General features: G+C 52.5%; 2 protein-coding genes across 6 annotated transcripts in view; both read left to right on the forward strand.

Annotated features, from left to right (window-relative positions):
* The first annotated feature begins 254 nt into the window (after positions 1-254).
* Positions 255-6,858, forward strand: CPN1 (carboxypeptidase N subunit 1). The gene is made up of 9 exons (XM_042863517.1): positions 255-627; positions 2,515-2,711; positions 2,850-3,005; positions 3,093-3,275; positions 3,820-3,931; positions 4,078-4,217; positions 4,430-4,529; positions 5,319-5,437; positions 6,591-6,858. Exons 1-9 carry the CDS (start codon positions 405-407, stop codon positions 6,720-6,722), a joined length of 1,362 nt encoding a protein of 453 aa, XP_042719451.1. The 5' UTR covers positions 255-404; the 3' UTR covers positions 6,723-6,858.
* A 3,351-nt stretch (positions 6,859-10,209) lies between these two features.
* LOC122175326 (dynamin binding protein) overlaps positions 10,210-20,188 on the forward strand; it is a 29,136-nt gene continuing 19,157 nt past the window's right edge. For all 5 annotated transcript variants that reach the window (XM_042862917.1, XM_042862918.1, XM_042862919.1 and 2 more), the window contains exons 1-3: positions 10,210-10,268; positions 17,050-17,228; positions 19,546-19,668. In XM_042862917.1, the coding sequence (XP_042718851.1) occupies positions 17,084-17,228; positions 19,546-19,668 (268 nt within the window). In that variant the 5' untranslated portion in view covers positions 10,210-10,268; positions 17,050-17,083. The remainder of the gene's footprint in view (positions 10,269-17,049; positions 17,229-19,545; positions 19,669-20,188) is intronic.

The following is a 20,188-nucleotide window of genomic DNA, read 5'->3' on the forward strand; positions in this document are numbered from 1 at the left end:
GGGCCGGGGGAACCGCCCGCGCCGTGAAGCCCCCGCCTCGCTCGGCTCTGCCCCCGCGCAGGGGCTCGGTCACGGCACGTCCCTGCCGTGGGGGCCCCGCTCCCTCCCGGCGAAGCGGGCTCGCGGAGCCCCCGCTCCTCTCCGCCCGCTTCCAGCGCTGCGCTGCCGCCTCCCGGGGCGCGGGGTCCTGTTTGCCGTCCGGTTAATGAGTGAGCAGCACTCTGGACGCTTCCCCGACGGCGGAGAGCGGGCAGTCAGCCGGCGGCCGGGAGAAGCATCCCTGCCCCCGCTCCCGCCGCCCCCCGTCCGCAGGTGCAGGGGGCTGGCACTTGGCGGGGGAACTGGAAAGAGCTGGTTCCAGTTTGCACTTTAGCTCCGGGCGGGGAGGAGGGAGCCGGGGGCCGATGGCGGGGTGGCTGCGGCCGCTGGCCGGGACCCTGCTCCTGCTCGAGGTAGCGGCTGCCGTCAGCTTCCTGCACCACCGCTACGAGGAGATGGTGCGGGCTCTGTTTCGCGTGCAGAGCGAGTGTCCGTACGTCACCCGCATCTACAGCATCGGACGCAGCGTCGAGGGCCGCCACCTCTACGTGCTGGAGTTCAGCGACTACCCCGGCATCCACGAACCCCGTAAGTACGGTGAGGCGGCGACCGGGACGGGGCGGCCCCGACAGCGCTACCGCTGCCACGCGGCACCAGGGGGCACGGCCAAGAGCCGCCTCTCTGCCCGGGTGGGACTCCCGGTGCCGGAGCTCTGCCTTTGGGCACGCGGCCCCGGCGCGTACTTTGGCCGCAGCTCTGTTTATAAGTGCAGGATGACGCAGGAGAGCTCGTCCCAGCACCCACCTGCCCCGCCGCCCCGTTCTGCCCCAAAACCAGGCAGACGTGGGAGGGAGGAGTGCAATCCTTCCTTGTCCAGGCTGCACGGGGTGGTGCTGGGCCCCCGCAGATATCCAGACCCGCCACCCGGTGCCGAGTGGCCCCGCTGCACCTTGGCAGCAGCACACAGAGATTGGGGCAAGATTCTGCCTGCCTCCTGCAATATGTTTTGTCTTCTCAAACCTTTGCTTGCTCATCAAAGCAGGGGCTCATACATCCAGGCTGCGTGGTCCCTTTGCCAGAGTTCTGATAACGCTCTGCCAGGCTTTGCTTTGGCAGAGCCACAGGATTGCAGCTGGGAGGGTTGCGGGAGGGCACCGGGCAGAGATTCATCTCGACCTGCGCCTAGTTCTCCAAGCAGCATGGACTTGTGGCCCTGCTTCTGGGTACTTCCACATGTATGGTGTCTTTCAGACTCTGCAGGCTTCTTTGAAGTCCGTGGAAAGTAACTGTGAAAAGGAAAACTTTAAGTCAGTTGGCTTTTATGCAGTAATTCAGGCTTCTGTGTCTGTGTGGATAATGTTTAGGGGTCTGTGTATCAGTATAGGCTGACAAGTCCTGCTTCAGACTCAAGGCATGTGAGGAGTCCCTGCTGAGACCTTTTTTTAAATGAAGGCAGCACATAACCCCAAGATGTTTTTATAGATTTAATAACTGGATTACCTAATTAAGTCAGTTCTCAAGTCTCCTGAAACCTAACCAGGTCAACACATATTGCCCACCCGCAATGTCCTTCGCTGAGGCATGGCAATCCAAAGGTCACTGGCAACAAATATGGAAAAGCAACATCTTGTGCCAAAACTAGGATTGTTTTAGCATCTGTCTTCAGCATGTCCGGATGCACTGAGATTTCTGAAAGTACTGCTGTGTTCTGAAAGCACTGTTGGGTTCTGGAAGCATAGTTGGGTTCTGAAGGCATTGTAGGGGTCTGGAGTCATGGTTGGGTTCTGAAGGCATGGTTGGATTTCGGAGGCATCATCAGGGTCTGGAGGTGTGGTTGGGTTCTGAAGGCATGATTGGGTATTGGAGGCATCATCAGGGTCTGGAGGCATGGTTGGGTTTTGGAGGCATTATTGTGCTCTGGAGCAGAGTTGGGTTCTGGCAGTGTGGTTGGGTTTTGGAGGCATTGTTAGGTTTTGGCAGTGTGGTTGGGTTGGGAAGATGTAGAGTTCTCTAAGCATGTCTGGGTTCTGGAAGCACTGTTAGGGTCTGGAAGCAGGAGGCACCCAGTGAGCAGGTGACTTTTTTTCTCACATTGTCACAGACCCCAGAAATCGCTGCTGAAACCTCAGCGCAACAAGATCCCTGAGCTCTGCCTGCCAATGCCTGTTCTGTCTGTACCTTTCATGTGAAAGTTGGGCTTCTTTTTTAAGTGAATTCTTCCAGTATCTCTCACTCTGCCAACACTGGTTGCATGCCCACTGCAGAGGCAAGCAGCAGCCCAGTGGCGAACCTGGGCTATGGCAAAACAGAGAGCAGCCCACATGAGGACCATTCAGCCATCCCTCACTAAATTCTGCATTTTCCAAGTGAAGAGGCCATCTTATGCCATTCACAGGGGGACCCCTGGGCTCCCTGCAGCGTGAATGGGCTCTCCAGCCCCAGCTGATGGTGCTACTGCTGTGTTGCTCTCTCCAGTGGAGCCGGAATTCAAGTACGTGGGGAACATGCACGGGAATGAGGTGCTGGGCCGTGAACTGCTGCTGCAGCTCTCAGAGTTCCTATGTGAGGAGTACCGGCGGGGCAGTGAGCGGATCATCCAACTGCTGCACGACACGCGCATCCACATCATGCCTTCCATGAACCCCGATGGGTACGAAGTGGCTGCCAACCAGGTACCAGGCAAGCGAGCGCTGCTTCCAGATGGTAGGGGCAGAAAAACCCTACGAAATGGGGGGCTTCTGCAGGTCTGCTTCGCTGTGGCAGTGCTGCCCCACTCTATTCTCACCCCTACAATGCCCTTTGCCCCACAGGGCCCAGATGGCATTGGGTACTTGACGGGGAGAAACAATGCCAATGGGGTGGACTTGAACCGCAACTTCCCTGACCTCAACACGTTCATGTACTACAGTGGGGAAATCAGCGGGCCCAACCATCACATCCCACTGCCCGACAACTGGAAGAGCCAGGTATCGGCCTGCAGTGCTGCAAGTGCTGCCTCATCCTCCTATAGCACTGACATGCTCATCACAGCTCTTCCCTTCTGCTCTTCCCAGGTGGAGCCCGAGACATTGGCTGTGATCCAGTGGATTGGCAGCTACAACTTTGTGCTATCGGCCAACCTGCACGGCGGTGCAGTGGTGGCCAACTATCCCTACGATAAGTCTCAAGACCAGCGGTTCCGGAGCCACCGGCGCACGGCCAACACACCCACCCCTGATGATAAGTTGTTCCAGAAGGTGAGGACAGGATGCTGGTCCCAACAGCACTGGTTGTGCCTGTGTTTTTTCTCCATTGTTTGAATGTCCCACAGAACTGTGCCTTCAGTCTTCCATTAGGAAACACAGAAACCCAGCACAAGAATAGGCATTAGAACAGCTAATGAGAAAAATAAGTGTGAGCTGGAGCTCAGCCCTCCTGGGAAGCACAGGGCTCACCAGGACACGCTGGGAGCAGGGCTGCAGCCTGGGGAGGAGGCGAGCAATCCACACACAGCCTCCAAAGTCAAAAATGCAATGAAATAACAGAGCTGCTGGCAGAATGAGGTTGTGCCAGCATCTGAACCGTACCACTGCCTATAGAGTGTGCAGTAGGAGACTCAAACAGCAGTTGCTCTTCAAACTGTCTTATGCAAAGGAGAGGCTTTGGATCCACTGTCCGAATTTGAACCCTGCCTTCATATCTAAAAATAAACAGCAATCTTTGAGAAGGACATAAAGGATGCCAGAAACACAAGTTGCCCAAACTTTCCTAATACACATTCTCCTGGCCACGCTCTTTCAGCTAGCCAAGACATACTCGTATGCCCATGGCTGGATGCATCGCGGCTGGAACTGTGGGGACTACTTTGTTGATGGCATCACCAACGGGGCATCCTGGTACTCGCTCAGCAAAGGTAGGGCAGGGCAGCACCTGACCCAGTGGGGTGCAGACTGGCAAGACATCCTGGGGCTGAAAAGGAGAGAGGGGCAATTCTGGTAGAAGGGCTGGGACATGGGGATGAATGTTGCATTCCACTGGCCACTGGCTCTCCTCTTCCAGGCATGCAAGACTTCAATTACCTCTACACCAATTGCTTTGAGATCACCCTGGAGCTGAGCTGCAATAAATTCCCCCCCAAGGAGGACCTGGAGCGGCAGTGGATGGCCAACCGGGAGGCACTTGTTGCCTTCATTGAAGAGGTGAGGAGATGAGCTGGGACCTGAACGCCTCTTCTGCAGTTCAGGTGGCAGGGGAGCAGCAGGCACTGAGAGCGCTGGGGTGGGGAAAGCCAGCACGTCCAGGGAAAGGGAGAAGTAGAGCCATTTCCAGAGCTCTGCCTTCCTCCAGCACCCAGAAGTGCCCTCCTGAGCATCAGAGGGGCATTGACCCAGCACTGTCTCCCTCCCTACAGATTCACCAGGGCATCAAAGGGATGGTTACAGACGAGAACAACAATGGCATTGCAGGAGCAGTGATTTCTGTCCAGGGAATCAGTCATGACGTCACCTCTGGTGGGTCTCCAGTCCTCATGTGGTGCTTCTGTGCTCTTCAATCTGCCCCACAGCTCCCAAGCTGCCCTCTGTGAACCTGCCCACTGTATCAGAAGTTTGGCTCTGTCATCCTTGCAGCTTTCCTCCAGGTCTCCCTCCACCTCCTTCCCACCAGGCTGAGCCCACCTCAGTTGAAATGACACAGGCTACTTGTAGTCATGACACAGATCCGTAGTGCCCATGCAGTTCCTTAGATGGGTATATACTCAGATTCTCTCATTAATCCATAACATGCTGCTCCCCACTGTTGTCAGCCCCCATCCCCAAGCACCACAAAGTGCTCCCAGTGTTCCTTACATGGGAAGAATCAAGCAGGGGAGCAGCCAATCTGATGGGAGATTAAAGCTGCTGGTAACCCAAATGCAGCCAAATTATATGTGATGGGAATTAAGGGTTGTGTTGTGCAAAGGGAGTCAGACTGGAACCGTGGATGCCCCTAGGCCTGCTCCTGTCTGACCAGCAATACTGAGATCTGCATCTCCCTGCCGAGAGCAGTGCAGCCAGTGCTGCCATGCACTGTTATTTGGTGTTTATTGTGGGCTGACCTCTGCTGTGTGGCTCTAGGGAGACATCACCTGCAGGCTGCCAGCACAAATCTGGCCTCACATTGCCAGCAGATTGAGAAAGAAGGCTAAAAAATGCTGGGAGTTTGGAGGACACACATCCTCAAGGATGGGCACTGAGCGAGTGCTGCTGGAATATCAATTTCTCCACATCCTGAGAGCTTTCTCTTCTCACCTTGTGTTTCAGGAGAGATGGGGGATTATTTCCGGCTGCTGCTGCCTGGCACTTATACCATCACAGCCTCAGCAGAGGGCTACCAGCCTCAAACGGTGACAGCTACCGTGGGCCCAGCTGCACCTTCACTGGTGAGTCAGACACAGAACTCCAGCAGCTCCCAGGGTGAAGGCAATGCCATGTGCCCCCGATTCCTCACCAAGCAGCCTTAGCTGCACCGGGCTGTTGTGCTGGCTCCCATGTCATCTGCCCAGTGGGGCTGGTGCTCCAACAGGACCCTCCTGAGAGCAGACTATGCAACCCGAAATAAGTTATAAAAACAGAGGATGGTGAGCCCTTGCCTTGGGAACAGAATGGGGCCTCAGACAGAGGCTCTGCTGAGCATGGGTGCAAGCCCCCCAGCTGCAACATCCCAGAATGTCTGGTGCTCTGTGCACGCATTGGTAAGGCTCTGCCTTAATTACACTGTAATGGTCTCCCCTTTCTCCATCTCTTCATCCTACCCTGTCCAGCCTCTGAGGTCCTTCCAGTGCTCTTTTCTCAGCATTAGAAACCTTCTAATTTTCAGCCTAAATTTATTTATGGTCAGTTTATCCCTATTTGTTCTCATGCCAACAGTGTGCTTTAAATAGCTCCTCTTCTTCCCGGGTATTTATTTCTCTATGTATTTATAGAGAGCTGTCGAGCCCAGCCCTGGCCTTTGTTTTGCTGGATTAAGCACCCTGCTCTTTGGTTCTCCTTTGTAATAGATTTTCCTTTCTCCACATTACCTGCTTTGCTCCCTGGTGGTCTGACTTCGCAGCCCACCTGTCCCCATTTACCTCCACCCCTTCCCTACCATGAAGGGATTTGTTTGCCTTGTTCCAGCCCTACCCCACAGCCATTTGTTTGATCCTGTTTTGATTGGATGGAAGTTTCTCTCTTGGATTTTCTTTTTGCCTGGAGCTAACAGAAACAGTCATTACTGAAAGATTGATTAAGCAGGACTCAGCTAATGAGATGCAGTTGAAAAGGTCTGTTTTGTCCTAAGCTGTTCTGTGTACTAAACACTCACAGAGATGCAAAGCAGTGCATTTTCTCTGCTCTCTGGTGAGAAAAGATGAAGAAGGAGCCCCACTCAACCACTTGCCTTTCACAGCACCAATTTCCCATTGTATCCCAACGCTGATTGAGCCCCCAGTTGAGCAATGCTTGTCTTGGCCAAGAGCTAGATTGGAAGACATCAGCAGATGCAGGTCCTGCAGGGCCAGCACTGCTACATGGGTGGTGTTATCCTTTCTACAGGTGCATTTCCAGCTCAAACAAGATGTGGTGAAGAAGGCCCCAGAGCGGAAAGCTTCAGGCACACGCACGAACAACAAAACCCTTCAGAAGAAGGTAGTGCCCAGAGCTGTGCGCCGGGGGACCCAGAGATGAGGACGACAGATTTGTCTGAGAGCAGAGGGAGGGAAGCCCTTGTACAGGGCCTGGCTGAAGACTCCAGCCAGTGAACTTTCCATCAATCCATTAAACTAGCCCAAGTTACTAGGTTATTAAATAAGGAAATATTTAATCCCTGAGCAAGATGTGAAGTAATTCTCAACAGAATGCATATGGGGAGTGTGTCTGGAGATGCTCTCCTGCCCTCAGGCCATCCAGAAGAGCTCTGCTCCCTTTGCTCCTGACTCTGGTCACTGCAGCCCACATGAGGTGTTCAGACACTGGTGCATGGCAGGAAGAATGAGTCCAGGCAGCCAGATTGCAAGTTCTGCCCTTGCAATCCAGGCACATGGAACCTGGCTTGTCCATGCTGTGAGCTTCACCCTCAGGTAAGGACAGTTGTCTGTAGTTAGGAGAAGGATAGTTTTAAAGCAGTTATTTGTCCAGCTTCAAACACAGCGGGACAAATACTCATTCTGGGTTGCAGCACCACAAGGAGGAATGCAGCACCGCTGGGACGTGGTGATCCAAGGTCATCTGGTGAGTGATGTCACATCTGTTTTGCCGTGTGGATGGGACTTCCTGGTGGCTCATTGGGATTATTTATAGTCAGACAAGATGAAACGGTACACACCGACAAAGGCAGTGGATTATCCTGACTCCCTATGGCTTCAGATCCAAACCAGATGGCTCTCTGAAGGGTTTGCTTCAGCCAACACAAGCTATTAGTCTGAGTAAGGAGCAGCTAGGTGAGAGCTAATGAGCAATGGAAGGTGTGCAGGACAGGTGGTTTGTCATTCCTTTGAGACAAACTGAATTTTGGGTCCATCAATGGAGGGAAAAGTGGATGCACACCAACCAGCAGTGCATTGTGCAGGTACAGTGCATGTGGACTGCAGCTCAGTTAGAGAAGACGTGGTCCAACTCCTCACTGTCACATCCTCTCCTGTCTCTGCTGCTGGTGGCATTTTCAGCCCTAGCAGTACACACACTCTTGTACCTCTGCCTGCTAACAGAGGCTCTCTCAGCCTTTCTTGGAAAGGCACGGCAAACCATCCCTGAGAGGGTATCTGTTCATGCTATTACAAAGAAGTGCCAGAATCAGTAGCACATGTTGCCATGGCTGTGAGTGGTTTCAGTCTGTGCAGGTCACTGTGGGCCAGGGATGGTGGCCAATTCCACATTCATAAAATCTAGAGAATTCAAATTCTCTAAATTTTTTCACACCATCAGCGACCCTGCACAGTCACAGAAGTTGCTGGCTGCAGGGTGCTCCCATGTTGCCCTCTGGTGGTCCTAGAAAATGTAAGACCAACCCAGTTCCCCTTGCTTTCCGGTGTATGGGCGAAGGAGAGCAATGTCTTCTCTGGGCCAGGACAGAAAGCTGCAGCATCCACCTTACAGGCTGCTGTGGGGCTGTTGGCACAATGGCGAAGCCAGAGGCTCTGTGGAAACCTTTTTGCCCTATGAAATAGTTCCTACAAGACTTAACATTGTTGTGAAAGAGCCTCTTCAGCCTGGGATTTGTCCAGCACATTCTCCTCCCAGCTCTGAATACTTCAGTGTTGAACATTTTGGTACAGCTCCACTTGGCCCTGGCCAAGCTCTCCACGTGAAAACATGGTTACAAAATGTTTCCGAGACAGCTCTCTGTCCAGCCTGCATCTCCAAGGCTTGCTGTGAACTTCATCCCAAGTGTTGCAAGGTAAAAACACTGGACAAACTACAAACTTTGGACACAACATCTGCAGTGCAGTGGTTTCACATCCTTCAAGGCTGCAGCCAAGGTGATGGCAGGTGGCAGGTCTGTATTACAGAGCTGGTCCCTCCCCATCCTCTCTGGGACACTTGCAGACACTGAGAGTTCACATACCTCCTCCTCTCACATCCTACCTTCAGGCTGCAGTGCCCCAACCTGACCCTTTTGGGGCAATTTTCTGCAAGCAAGGCTGCGAGGATCCTAGCTTGAGCAGCAGCCCCAGTGGAGTGGCTGGTGGGATCTGAGTGTGTGTGATGTGGCTGGCACAAAGTAGGCAGAAAAAGGGAAGATAAAAAAAGCTGAACTCCAGGAAGAGTGAGACACTTTTGCTGGAAATGTCAGCAGAGGTGGGTTGGTGATTGCACTAACCTAGGAAGCTGCAAGAGCATGGGGAGGATGAACTCTCCAGCAATGCTGTGGTTAAATCAGAGAGCTAGAAATGGTGATTGTATGAAGAACAGTTTGTGAAGTGGAGGCATGCAGGGAGACACATCTCACAGATAAAAATATACAAGCCTTTTTTAAGTGCGTAGCTTTTCTTGGAACGCTGGAACAAAACCAGACTCAAAGCCAAGGATAAGGTTGGAAGTGAGGATAGCAATGAAAAGCTCAGAGCCACCATATAAGAGCAGAGGCAAAGGGAGAAGAGGGACATGGCTGCCCAATTGCATACAGCCCAATACAGAAGTTAGTGGGAAAATCTGGGGGTTCTCAGCTTCAGGGTCTGTTGTGATATGTGGGGCTGGGTTTGGGCTTAGTTTCCAGAAAAAGACTTGCTTGGATGGCGTTATTTCTATCTTGGCATCTGTTAGTTCAGACTAATTCTGCTGCTGCCTGCAAAGGGCTGTGCAAAGGGATGCTGCTGTACTTGCCACCTGTCGTTAGCCCCATTCTGCGGTGCTCCCATGGCCCTGTGAATACAGACACCTGCGGGGTCATTTTATTGTACTCTGGAGAACACTTGCAGAGCTGCATCAAGCTCCTCACTGACAGTATGCAGTTCAGATCTCCTCCATGTCTCACACTGGTCCCACTGAGAGCTCCCAAAGAGCACTGCACAGTGGCCAGCTCCTTCTACTCTCAGACTGCTCACCTGACATGGGGCTGGTGTCATTCTTTAGCTGCAGCAAAGCACGCACAAGGGCCATACCTGCAGGAAGAGCACCCAGTCCTCGTGCAGCAGGACCCTGCAGCAGCTCAGTGCTGCACAGCCACGAAGCAGGCAGGCAGCCAGCTCCAAGTTCGTACATGCCCGACACAACTTTCACAGCCCTGCTCCTCGCTGCTGGCCAGCTCTGGTTGTCATGGAGAAGTGTAGCTAAACGCTCAAACCTGTGCCAAACTGCCCTGGGACGTGAGGCCATGCAGCGTGGTGCCGTACCCACGGGACATGAAGGCTTTTTCTGGCCTAGCAAGGAAAAGCAGCCAGGGCCCAGCGGTGCCGGACCCCCGCGCCGCACAAACACCCCATGCTAGCACGGGCTGCGGGTTGTTTTTCTCCACCTCGGTGCTCTGGCAGCACAACGGAGAACGCACGCCGCGCGAACCCGCCGCTCCGCCGCCGCCCGTGAGAGGGCACAGCTCCGACCGCGGCCGCCCCGCACACCCACGCCGCGCGGAGGCAGGAGGGCGGGCCGCAGGGCCGGGCGGGGCCCTGCGAGACCGGGCGGGCGCTGGGGGACGGGCCGGCTCGGGGACGGGCGGGGCGCTCGGCCGCGGGACCGAGAGGAGGTGGGGGCGGAGGAGGGAGCGGGACCCGCAGGGCCGGAGCGGGCCGGGAGCAGGTAGGGACCCGCCGTGGAGAGCCGGGCCCAGCCCGGCCGCCGCCCCCGGAGAGTCGGCCGCCCCCGCCCCGCGCGCCCCTCGGCCCTCGCCTCCGCCGGGCCCCCGCGCGGCCTCTCGGCACCGCGCTGCGCCTCCGCGCCCGCTCCTCCGGCCCTCGGCCGCTGCCGTGCTGCCCCGCCGGCCGCGGTGCTGCTGCCGGGGCGGGACTGTCCTGCCGGCCGGGTCACGGAGGGGCTTTGGGTACAGCCGGGCTGCGTGGGCACGGCGGGGCCGCACGGTTCGTTCCCGCCGTGCCTTCTGGCGGAGCGGCCTCGCAGCTCGGAAGGCTGCAGCCGTGCCCGTGCACGGTGGGCCCTGCGGGAACGGCGCGGGGCTGTCTCTTTTCAACACCCGGAGCGGTGACGGCACGGTGAGGGGCGGCCTGGTGTTCCCACGCGGAGAGGGGGAACCCCAGAGCTGTGCCTTTCCCAGCTGTCCCTCCGTGAGCATCTTCTGGGAGAAGTTACTACTTCTCGCTCCAGTTAGCGCCTGTCCCTCAGCACTGCTCGTACTGGAGGTGAACCTCTGCTGCCTTCAATGGGGGATGGATGTTTGCTGCGTTCTCAGTAGCTTCCGAAAGTGCAGCTTTGGTGCTGACCCTCTGGCAGTGCCTCAGCTGGTCCTCAGTGCTGTCCGGCCTTTGAGCCCTGCTTCCTTTCTGCTGTTGGAAGTACTGCCCCCAGCGTGCTCCTTAAACATCTCATTCTCCTTGCAGAGTGCCCAGGAAGCCTCAAGTTGTGTAATACACTGCAAGTAACATCTGTTTTCGGGCTTTTCATGTTTCCATGATTTTCAGTTTTGCCCAAAGTAGCTTGTTTGCCCCTAGCCTCTGCCATTTTCTCCTCTCCTTCCATTGCAATTCTGTTGTTACCTTCACAAAAGGCCTGGAAGAGTTTAGGTGCAGAATTTGTAGGTTTTTTTCGGAAGCTGTACTGTTCTGTGCTGAGAGACGTCACCATCATCCCCCTCATCTTGACTCACTCCTCTGGCTGTGAGTCGTGCTTAGCCTTGTGTTCAAATGTGTCCTGTGTGTTTTAAGAGCCCTCTGTAGCACATTTAAAGCTCACATCTCTGAGCTGCCTTATTTTGCTGTTTGTTTCATGACATCCACTGCTCTAACTAGGACAACGGTTTCAGTTCTCTCTCCAGACTCTCTCAGTGCCCCTTTTCCCTAATGCCTGGCGCCCACTCTGTTACTGTTCCACTTAGGGTTAGTGACATCAAAAACATGTAGAAAAACTTTTGAGGTACAGCGTGGCAGGAGGAACTGAGCAGTGCAGGACAGGAAGGTGGGATCCCCACAGAGCACCAGGTGCAGTAGCTGCCCACAGAATCTCGGTTCAACATGCAGCAGTAGTATGAGTGCAGGGAATGGCTGTTCTGACGGACTTTGTAGAGGTGGTGATCTGTGTCTAGGTGGGGCACCTGGAATTTTGCACAGCACTTCACTCTATTAACTGATGATTTCCTAAAAGTATTTTCCTAATCACCCTGTAGTGATTGCTCAACCCTAGCTCTGCATGACACATCTTTTACTTTTCCTTCTCAGGAGCACCAAGAGGCTCTGCAGGGCATAGGTCGACATGATATCGAGTATCAACAGTCTCTCCTTGGGGATTTAATTTCTCTGGAGATAACAAGCAGCACAGAACAGGAGTGAAGGGAGGACAAAGAGCAAAGCTTCCAATTCAAACTGGAGTTCTGTGTTTATGGACTCCCTATCCAACAACCAAAGCACTGTAGGGAGCTTCTACCCAAAATCATAGAAGCACAGAATGGCTGGGTTTTAAGTGACCTTATAGATCATCCCATTATTCAGTGGGTTGGTTGCCTCCCACCAGGTCAGGGGCCAGAGTCCCATCCAGGGGCACTTCCAAGGATGGGGCACCCATTGCTTTCTGGAAAGCAGTGCCAGGGCTTCACCTGCGTCTGAGTAAAGAATTTCCTGCAAATATCTAACCTAAATCTTCCTTCTTGTAGTTTAAAGCTGTTTCCCCCTGCCTTATCAATATCAGACTATGTAGTAAGCTGGTCCCCCTCCTGCCTGTAAGCTCCCTGGAAGTACTGGAAAGCCACTATGAATTCTCACTTCTCCAGGCTGAACAAGCCCAGCTGCACTGAAAAATACTGATCAGTGTACAGAGTGCTCAAGTGTTGAGGAACATCCTTGTATGTTACAGTTCAACCTGTTTGGGATATGCACTCAATATGCAGTGACTAATTTTGTGATTGTGCATTACCTACCTGCAGGAGCCCAGCCACAGGTATTGCCCAGCACAAGTGCTGCTGTTGGGACTTTGTATGGTTCTGATTTTAAGCCGTATCATTGTTGTCTGTTTGCCACAATGGCAAGAGAGACGAATGTGTTCTTTGGAGTGGGAGAAGACAGGGCTCAGTAATGGTGTGTGCAGCTGCTTGGTACAGCCTGGGTAGGATTTGGGAAGCTCTTATCTCCTAAACTGATGTTCTGACCTATGTGCATGCTTAGGTCCATGAGGCTGTGCATGAAGTATCCATCACAGTGTCCTTGCTCACGTGTTTTGGCAAGGTGTTCTGTTTTGCATTAACAATTGATGATGTGCTCCGGTTTCCAGATGATTTTCATTTGCTTGCCATCTGGCCCAACATGAGCTCCTCTTCCTTCTTCCCCAGCCCACGCCTGCCCCAAGAACCCTGCCAGCCCTCACTGAGCTGTGTCCAGCTGAAGGGCAGGTGACAGCGCTGTGACAGCCAGTGTCCAGCTGGAGGGAGAAAACATGGCCTGAATGGCTTGTGTGGCAAATGCTGCCACATGTGGGATGTCAGTGGTTGCTTAGGTAGCCTTTTTTTCCCAGCAGTCCCGGTTCTGGAGGGCTTGATGATAAGTGTATTTATTGTCATGAATTTTGGATGTCAAGTCATAAAGGAAATGAAGCCTTTTTTAAAAGAGAAGATTCCTCTTCCTCTTGGGATCCAGATGGTGTTTGGAGATGGGAGTATATAAGAGGAGATCTTACGTTTCCCACTGTGTGCAGCTCAGCGGGGGCTCCTTGGGATCTGCAGAGATGATCAGCATGTCCTAATGAGGGGCTGCAGCAATCAGCCTGCGTCTGGTGGCAGAAGGCTCCTCTCTGCACCTCCAAGCCTGGCTTTGCCCTGCTTGTCTGTTCTGTCAGGGTTGGTGGGGCTGGCTCAGCAGTTTGCCTCGGTCCCTGCTTTGGCACCATCTCCAGGGCTTTGCTCAATGGGGTATTGTTCCTCCCACCCAGGAATGTGCAGGCAAGCAAGGACCTCAGGCAGCTCACAGTGCAATGCATTCTGCAGAGTGCTGGGGGAGTGGCTGTGGCTGACAGGGACCCGTGTGTGCACTCCAGGTGAGGTCGTGTGAGCAATGTCCCGTCCGTGGGGCACACTGCAGATCTCTTGCAAAAGCCACACTGGCAGCTGGGGAGCGTACAGAGCAGGCAGAAGGGCATCTCTGTTTCTGGAGGTAGATTCCATCTTCCATGGACAGGCATTGGGTTCCCGTGAGCAGGAAGAGGTGTGAAATAGCATAGGTAAAATGCATGGCAGTTTTCAACTGTATATAAAAAAAATAAAGATTAGCGGTGGTATTTGTTAATATTCTTTAATTGCAACAAACTTGGCTTTCGTGTATTTTTCGGAATGAGAATCCTACTTGGTTTACTGCTAAGCAAGCTCTCAGTTTTTAAAAGACTGAGACATCTGCTGCACAAGAACATACTTATCCCTTGCACAAGCCACCTGTGCATGTGAAAGCCTGCACTGCATTTGTTTTGTTTGGTGATAGGTTCATTTCTTGGTTACTGCACTGGTGAGTTGTGCTGTAGCACTGCCCATACCCAGCCCTGACAGCATTGTGTCTGAGAAACTGAGAAGTATTATGTGGAGGAGAACAGGTGGGCACAGTGTCTGAGAAGTTGGGTTCTCTTGCTTTTTTATTGCTTTTATCTCATTACCTACCTGATCAGCACTTTAGGAATACCGCTGGATTAGCTGTCTACGAGCTGATGCTCTCTTCTTTTGCCGTAATACTGTTGGTAATCAATCTACAGTGGTCTATTATGTTGCTGTCTTACCTTCTAAGAGCCCGAAATCCTTCCTTCAGCATCTTTCAGCAAAAACAGGGAAGAAAGAACTCCTGTTTCTAAGGTACAAAATCGATATACTCATCCTTGCCATTAAAGAGTAAAAAAGTGCATCTGTATCACCATCCTCAGTAGAGTTGCTTCCATCTATGTGCTGGCACATTGAGCAAGTGCCCAACAGTAATCACTGTTTTCTTAGAGAGCTCTTTATTTGAGGAGTCCTACCCTGTCCAAACACAAAGAAGAGGGAGAAGAGAAGTCATCTGAGTCAGTGTGTAAATGCCTCCTCTTGGCTGCGTGGCATGATCCCATCTGCTCTGAAGGTCTCACAGCAATCTTGTAACTGAGCTAATGGCTCTCATTTCATTCTAGTCTGCCCTTTCATCAGCCCGCTCTGGACCAGACATACTCCAGAGCTAATGACGAGAAGGGCTGGGCTGTCTTCCACAAAGGTGATGTGTGCTGAGGCTGCATGTGGGAGGCTGGGAGCAGTGATTAATGCCCTGGGAATTCGCCTTGCCTCGTTACACAGTGCTGTAGTGTCAGGGCGCCAAGAACATGTTACCTACTGTGCTCAGGATCAGGCAGTGAGACAGAGACAGTGTGTTCTCAGTGGAGTGAGCTTGCTGCTGCGCTTCATACTTGCACGGTGAGGCTGTCTTTGGATGTGGGTCTGCTGCTAGGCGGAGGCGGCAATGCTGTCCTGCTGCAGCTCTGCTGCAGTCTGCACCCCTGACCTCTGCCAGGATGCAGCCCCAGCATTTGCTTGGTTTGGAGGGCAATCCCTCCCTGTGGCAGGGGGATTGCCCATTTGGAGGTGAGAGGGGATGGCTCCCAGCCAGCAGTCAGACTGTGACTCACTGGGATCTCAGGCAGAGCCCGGCTCTCCTTGCACTCTGCTCATTCTTTGGGAGCGTCTGCATAAACTGCTGCTAGATGTTTGTTCTCACCAGGCCGCCCTGGACTGGAGCTGGGAGAAGCTCATGTCCACCATTAAAGGTGAGGATCTGGGCTGTACAGGTTACCAGTCTGGAAGATTCTGGGAGGCTTCCTTGTCTAGGTGAGGGTTTGGAGAAAATGTAAGTGGCCACTGCCATCAGTGATCTGCATGAGCTTATCAGAAATCCCCTGCATTCTCATAGGAGGGTTTGTACAGTCCTGGCTCCGGCCCTTAGCAAGCATCCCGTCCCCTCCCTGCTTTCCATAGCGGGTGACTGCTGCAATGTGAAAGTGGATTAGTGTCAGTCCTTAAATTGCTCTCCATTGTAACTGCAGTTACTGGGTGCGTGGAAGAACCCATTGGTACCTGCCCCTCTCAGTCCTCTCTCATTTGAAACAGTCCCCAAAGCTCACGGCAGATACTTCTAGGACCCTGAGCTCAGCCTTGTGCCATAGCCACCACAACACATTGCAGAGCTGCTTTCTTGTCTTTAGCATTTCTAAACTCATTGGTGGCCCTTCCATCTTTTTCTCTACTCCACATGGTCATGTTTGTAATACTGTTGCTCTTTCTGCCTCAGTAAGTTCCTGCTATCCTGAACTGCAGCTCTTTGTGCTCCTGATTCACTCCAGTCCATTCATCTGTTTTTGGTGGCATAGCACAGTCGGGGCTGGATATTGGGCTCTTTGTTTGTTCAGCCAGCATAGTGCTGGCAATGGCAGTGCAGCCCGGGCCTCAAGGAGCTCACGTGCTCAGAGTAGAGCAGCATAGGGGTGCAGGGCTGGGAGCGGAGGTGCAGTGGTGGCAGAATGTGGGCATGGCTGGTGCGGGAGGGATGTGGTTCTGCTGAGCACAGACCCTCTTTGTTCCCAGGAGGTGAGTCTGACTGGATAAACATGGCAGTTTTGTCAGCAGAAAGCGTTTCCCTGGCTGGATCCCCTGCTGGCACTTGTGGTGGAAGTTTGCCATACCTCCATAGCAGGGCTGTGTTTCTGCTCTGTGTTTGCAAGTGTTCCTGATTCACCAGGGCTCAGGTGGACCATGCAAGGCTGTACAGCCCTGTTCACGGCATGCCTTGCAGTGTTGTCACCCTGGTGTGGGAGGACAGCAGCAGGGTCTTTGCGTAGCAGCTGCTTTAAAGGAAGGGGCAGACTTTCTGGGTGCAGGATATGGCCCTCAAGTTCTTTCCAAGGAGGGAATTTCACCTTGTTCCCAGAGCTTCAGAGAGAGCCTCGCATTCTTCACTAGCTCCAGGGACAAGAGCTCAGGCAAGCAATACATGGGAAGGGGTTGCATTTGCCCAGCCTGCCAGAAGGGACTGGACAAGCAGTGATGTCTGCTGCCTACCCACAGAGGCCCTAGCAGGCTCCGGGTCTGCCCTGGCGTCAGGGAAGCATGGAGCTTCCTCCTCTTCTCTCGCTTCCTTCCTGACGAGAATTCAGTCCCAGATTTTCTTGCAGTTTCTCTCCCTGTAAAGAACAAACAAGTCCCAGCAGAGGTAGCTGCAGAGCCTGCACAAGGCAAGTTGGACTGCTGGAGAACCCCACTCCTGTGGCAACAAGGTCTGAAGCACAGTGAGGGGTTTCGTGAGCTCAGGACAGGACCCACTCATAGTATCACTGCATTTTACAGTTGAGAAGGGCTTCCCTTTCTGAAATGTGGTAATTTCAGGCGTTTCTTGCTGCTAATGCTAATTGCTGCATTGTGTCTCAGCTGTAGGTCCCAATCTGCCTGCAGACCCCACGCGATGGAGGCTGGCTCTGTGGTACGAGCAGTCTTTGATTTCTGTCCCAGCGTTTCTGAGGAGTTGCCCCTTTTTGTGGGAGATGTCATCGAGGTGCTGGATGTGGTGGATGAGTTCTGGCTGCTTGGCAAAAAGGAAGGCGTCACAGGTAAGAGCTGGAAGTGCCCACATCTAGGTCCATAGGCCGCATCTTCTGCTCTGAACATCTTCCCTTGCCTTCTCTCTGCCAGCGTAGCATGCATTTTATTAAAACTTTCACTGGACTTCACATGAGTCTGAGGATGCAGGTTCCCTGCTACCAGTCTCCTGTCAGCTGCACCTCACTGAGACAGCTCAGTTGTTTTTTGAGAGATCAGTGTTGTGTCACTCCTCAACACAGGAGCTTCATAACACTAGGTGCTAGCTGCATCCTCTATAGTGGGACAGCCCATTTCCTGGCTAGTTTATGTGCTGACCTGCTGTGGCACTGGAATGGAAGAGGAAACAGATGCACTCAGAATGGAAATGCGAAGTGACCTTGTCAGGTCAAGTCAGTTGGAGATTCCGTGTCCCCCCTGGAGCCCTCTGACTCAGTCCTGCTTCCTCCTTTCTACTTTAAAACGCTTTCCCAAAGAAGCTGCCATCAGTACCTGGGCACCTTAAGTATTGTGCAAGTCTGTTAAACTTTTGGATAAGTGTGAGAAACTTCTGAAGCAGCAAAATGCTCTTAGTGAAACACTGAAAGTCTTGTCCTGTTTTAAGCAGCCGTTTCTCATCTTTATACTGATGCTGAGAAGGCACGTGAGCTTTCAGTGAGATGAAAACCAGGCCACTTCAAAGCATAAACCCCCCTCCTTCCTCAGCATGCTGTGCTTCCAGGCCTGGCCATGGAGATGGGGCTGCCTTGCAGCAGCAGTCTGGGCTCTGCTGCCAGCCGTTGGCTGTCAGGCGCCTGTCTCTGGGTAAAACAAAGATGGACAGGAGCAAGGGTGGAGAGGAAGGATTTTCTCCTGTGCTCCACTTATCTTATAAATGGCATTGAATGAGTACATGCCTAATCCTGCTGCTGCTGAAGTTACTGGGTACAAATTACTTCTGCAGAAATCACCAACAGTTACTTCACCACTGTTATTTCTTCCAGTGTAACTGATGCACTCATTCTCAAGAAGGTGAAGCTATGAAGGAACAACAAACAGATGTACATCATAGTTCAAAGATAAAGAAACACACTGAAGTCAAACTGTGTGTTTTTAGTGACCTTTAACTCAAACCCCGCTTACATTCCTGCTTTTCCTTGGAACAGCTGTTATAGTTTTCTGCCCAGTTTTCTAAGCTAAAGTTTCAGGGGATTGAAAAAGCACTTTTTGGTAGAAGCTGTGGAAGTGCTGCAGTCTACCAATAATAATACTTAATGCTCTGTGGGGAATAATTAATGTAGTTCCATTATTTCCTTCCTAACACTCTTAGGTTGTTTTCATGTACAGAGCAGGAAACTGGCATGGAAAAAAGAGGAGTTGGTTAAAACTGTAAAGGAAGCCACTGAAACTGGAAGCCTGTGGGCTTTTGTTTCCACCTCAGGTTAATGACAGCAGGTGGGAAACTGCCTAATCCCAGTTGAAAGTGCTGAGTGCCTTCAATATGATGTCGTCAAGTTTTAAAAGAGAATGCAACCATCATATTGAGTAGACATCATGAGTGAATGCTGGAAGTGCTGCTGGCCATATTCCATCGTTTCTGCCTGCAATGAATTGTAAAGGATTGCAGTGATGTTTGTAGTGGGCTTTGCAGCAGGCTCTGCTATATCCAGTGATGCTGGGACTGAAATCAGTAGCTGGGTAAAGTCTTCAAATGGCCAACAAGTGTTCATGGCCCTGCCCGGCTGTGGCCTGCTCAGCATAGTGGGGCATCCAGCAGTAGGTGCCATGGTGAAATAGCTGCATGAGGTGTTAAAATGGGGAAGGTTCCTGCAGCCTTAGCAGTGCTGGAGCTGTGGCAGAGCCTCTGCATTACAGGTCTGGCCTTCCCAAGTTTGGTGTCCTGACTTAAGTGCTGAGGCTGTGCTGGGGCCAAGCCTTACAGAGTGAGAAGCACAAGGCGGATGTGCCCTGTCAGAAGACACTGATGTTGTGGTCTAGCACTACTGTATCCCGGTCCTTGTCATGACCATGAGTGGGGAACTAAACAGTGAAAGAGGAAGGAGTAAACCTGGTATATCTGTTCCTAGAAACTCAGTGCTGATAGTACTGGTTGCCTGGAGTGAGCCAAAGACATAAAGATTTTTGTTCTCTGTTAGCATTTAAAGCCTCAGAAATTTCTGCCTCCCAGACCTATTCCTCTTCCTCCATGCTGCTTATGTCTTTGGGTAGCTGTGGGTACAGCATTTTCCTTTAGCATGAAAAGTAGATCCCAGGGTCTGGAAGGAGGGTGGAGGGAGTTGTGGTGGGCTACAGAAAGGACTCATTGCTGACAGCTGCTTCTCATTGCAGGGCAGTTTCCTAGCAGCTTTGTGGAATCGGTGGATGTTCCCCTTCTGAAGCAAGGAGAGAAGCTGTTTGTTTGTACCAGTAACTTCACATCTCAAGAGCCAGGGAGCTTGTCATTACAGAGAGGTAATCCCCATTCTCTTCCTTTGCTTTGCATCTCATAGCCTCCTCCCCTTCTTCCAGAAGCATAGGGTGAGCCTAGTTGCAGCATCTTCCCTAGAGTGGCAGGGAGAGTTTCCTGATACCCCATGGCATGTGGAGCTTTGTGTTCCTGCCACCCTTCGGTACCAATTTCTTGTATTGTTGTATTATTACCCTTGAAACTCCAAATACCAGAGTGATTATGGTAGGCCTACAGCTACCATTTAACTGCCCTCCCATCCCCAAATCTTAGACATGTGTCTGAGATGGGGTGGGTGGGAATCAATCTGTAAAGCAACTTGACTATTTAGCAACTAGAAAGTCAGGGAGCTAAAACCGTGAATCTTAGTTATCTGCATGCATGAGACTGGTGATGCTTCATGCCTCACCTCCAGTCTGCTCTTGTGCACCCCCAGAACACTGCACTTTGTGTGGAGTGCCGGGCCTTAGCCACAGCCAATAACGCCCCAGGAAGGCAGGAACAAGAGGTGAGAAGCAGTCAGGA

The sequence above is a fragment of the Lagopus leucura genome, unplaced genomic scaffold (genome assembly GCF_019238085.1).
Source record: "Lagopus leucura isolate 7727_CA_CO unplaced genomic scaffold, USGS_WTPT01 Super-Scaffold_739, whole genome shotgun sequence".
Taxonomy (NCBI): Eukaryota; Metazoa; Chordata; class Aves; order Galliformes; family Phasianidae; genus Lagopus; species Lagopus leucura.

Excerpts from the sequence above, each read along its gene's own strand:
- CPN1 (XM_042863517.1), top strand. The coding sequence starts at position 405 with ATGGCGGGGTGGCTGCGGCCGCTGGCCGGGACCCTGCTCCTGCTCGAG. Across the intron at positions 4,530-5,318 it reads CAGTCATGACGTCACCTCTG|GAGAGATGGGGGATTATTTC; the intron begins GTGGGTCTCCAG and ends CTTGTGTTTCAG. Across the intron at positions 5,438-6,590 it reads GCCCAGCTGCACCTTCACTG|GTGCATTTCCAGCTCAAACA; the intron begins GTGAGTCAGACA and ends TCCTTTCTACAG.